This window comes from Microtus ochrogaster, linkage group LG7_11 (genome assembly GCF_000317375.1).
Source record: "Microtus ochrogaster isolate Prairie Vole_2 linkage group LG7_11, MicOch1.0, whole genome shotgun sequence".
NCBI classification, from domain to species: Eukaryota; Metazoa; Chordata; class Mammalia; order Rodentia; family Cricetidae; genus Microtus; species Microtus ochrogaster.
The window spans coordinates 2,407,472-2,409,784 of NC_022032.1; the positions used below are offsets into that span (position 1 = coordinate 2,407,472).

Consider the following 2,313-nt stretch of genomic DNA (forward strand, 5'->3'; position numbering starts at 1 on the left):
GGTTTTGGAGCCTGTCCTGGAACTAGCTTTGTAGACCAGGCTGGTCTCGAACTCACAGAGATCCGCCCGCCTCTGCCTCCCGTCAAGAGCCTTTTTAACTGGCCATTAGTCTAAAAGAAAATCAGCTCTATAGCAGGAGGGAGAAAGTCCTAACCCTTTTCTTGCCTTCTTCTGATTTTCTGGAGACTATGCAGTGGAACCTCGGACTGGTGGTTTGATATTTGGTGCAGGGACCCCAAGATCACCTAATAGGCCTCTTCTTACCCCTCACCTTTGGGGGCTGGGTCTCTCCTTCTTGCCAAACGAATCCCATGGTGATAGCGGCCAGTACCAGGTGTGCGAGGCGTTGCTCACGATGACTCTTTAGGAACCTGCAGTCCAGGAGGGGCATCTACTTGAAGAGACGTTAAGATCAGCAGCTGAAGCAGTAAAGGGTGAGAGACTAAGGCAGGGGTTCCGTGCCTTGAGGCTCCTGCAGCTAGCTATTGGAGCCGTTTGGCTTTCAACAAACATCTAAATAGCTTCGTTTTTAACCCAGCGATGCAATGTGGGAGATGCCACGTCCTAGGGTGCCAGGACCTCTCATCTGTCGCTTTGAGGGTCGCAGAGTAAGCATCGACGTTGAGCTAAGTACCCCCCATACTGGCCTCACCATATCTGCTGCCCCCTCCCCCCCGCCACCGCGTGCAGCTTCTCAAACCCCTTAACCTTGTAACAGCTTTGAAAAGAGTAAGATCCAGTGGGCTAGGGATGTAAATTCCCTACTAAATCATGGCTCAGCTAGGTATAAGGCTTGCTCGGGGCCCTGGTAAATTACCCACAACCAAGCAAGATGAAGTGGCGGGGCTTTCCACCCAGCTCCGTCCCCACCTCGTCTCCTGGGAAACCCCAACTTCTGGTGACACGGAAAGGTCACCCTGGAAAGCGGCGCCAGTACGCAGTAGAGCCACGCCAGCTTCCTTATCTAACCCGGGTGCCATCTGCTCATCCGCTCATCCCTTTGGTAGTCTGCACTTCGCTCCCTTTGCCCCACAGGCGCCTCAGTAGGTGGGCACCACTTGAAACTGCTGGGGACCCTGGTTCCCTAGGGGTGGGATGGACCGAGAGGGGGTGCAGAGCCCTTCCTCCTCCCGCCGCTAGGGGGCAGGGTCTGCCTGCGGTTGCGGTGATGCAGCCACTGATGACAGTAGTTACCTGGTACTCGCTACAGAACGCTTAATTTAATAGAGTGTCTGAAATATGACGCTGAAGCCCCCATGCAGGATCCAAAGGGCAAGACTGTCTCAGAGGCATTTGCTACAGTCACAGAATCAGGAAGGAATGAGGCCATTCTGCGGACTGACCACAGCCCAGCTCCCCTGAATCATGAGTCACAGGTTTTATTTGAAAATTTCCAGCAGCCACAGTTTTTAAAGCAACAAAGAAGTAATATCAATTTTAAAAATGTACTTTGTTGAGTCACTGTATAAAACATATATTTATCATGTTCAATCTCTTGAAAATCTGTTTTGTCTCCTCATTTTGTCATTGGCCGCGTCTCAGCTGTTGAAGGAGGCACCTTCAGGACAGCCTAGGTATAAAGGAACAATGTCCTTTGAAACAATGTTTTCTGAACACTGCAGGGTTGCTGGCCTCGCCTACTAAACATACAGATGATTCAAAAAGAAACTATAGGAACTGAAAGGGAAACGCTATGCCTTTGCCATCACAAACAGCCAATGATGGCTAGGGACTATACACCCTTTGTCTTCCAGAGCTGAACGTAGTGACCACACATTCCAGAATTTTCCACCGTTCATTTTCAAAGTCAGCTCTGCTCTCATTTCAGTTTTGTGTAGAACACAAAGAAATGGGTTTCATTGCGACATTTTCATGTGTGTGTGTTTGGGGGGAGAGAAACTAGAGGTTGCTTCACACACACACAAATATACTCACACACACACACATTTTATTTTAGTTACTTCTTTTCCTAGCATTTGTTTGTTGTTGGAAAGGCTGCTTCTTTAGCTCCACGTTGGTTTGCTTGTGCAAACTTGATGTTTAAGAAAGGCTGCCATTTACTTGCCTTATTGACAGCTCTTACTGTCCAATTGTAATCTCCATAAGAAGCAACGGTGTCTCTTTAAAATGCACATATATCATATATAATTATATATAATAGTGATAATAAAATATATTATATATAATTGTATATACTTTTTATTGAGCTATATACTTTTCTCCCATATCCTCCTTCCTCTCCCCTTCCCTTTAACCCTCTCCCAAGGTACCCATGCTCCCAATTTACTCAGGAGATCCTGTCTTTTTCTACTT

At 47.5% G+C, this 2,313-nt stretch overlaps 1 protein-coding gene across 1 annotated transcript in view; it reads right to left on the reverse strand.

Moving 5' to 3' along the window:
- Positions 1-2,313, reverse strand: part of Ido2 (indoleamine 2,3-dioxygenase 2) — a 46,735-nt gene that overhangs the window by 23,715 nt on the left and 20,707 nt on the right. Inside the window, exon 3 of the mRNA XM_005362436.2 lies at positions 272-391. Coding sequence (XP_005362493.1) covers positions 272-391 — 120 coding nt within the window. The remainder of the gene's footprint in view (positions 1-271; positions 392-2,313) is intronic.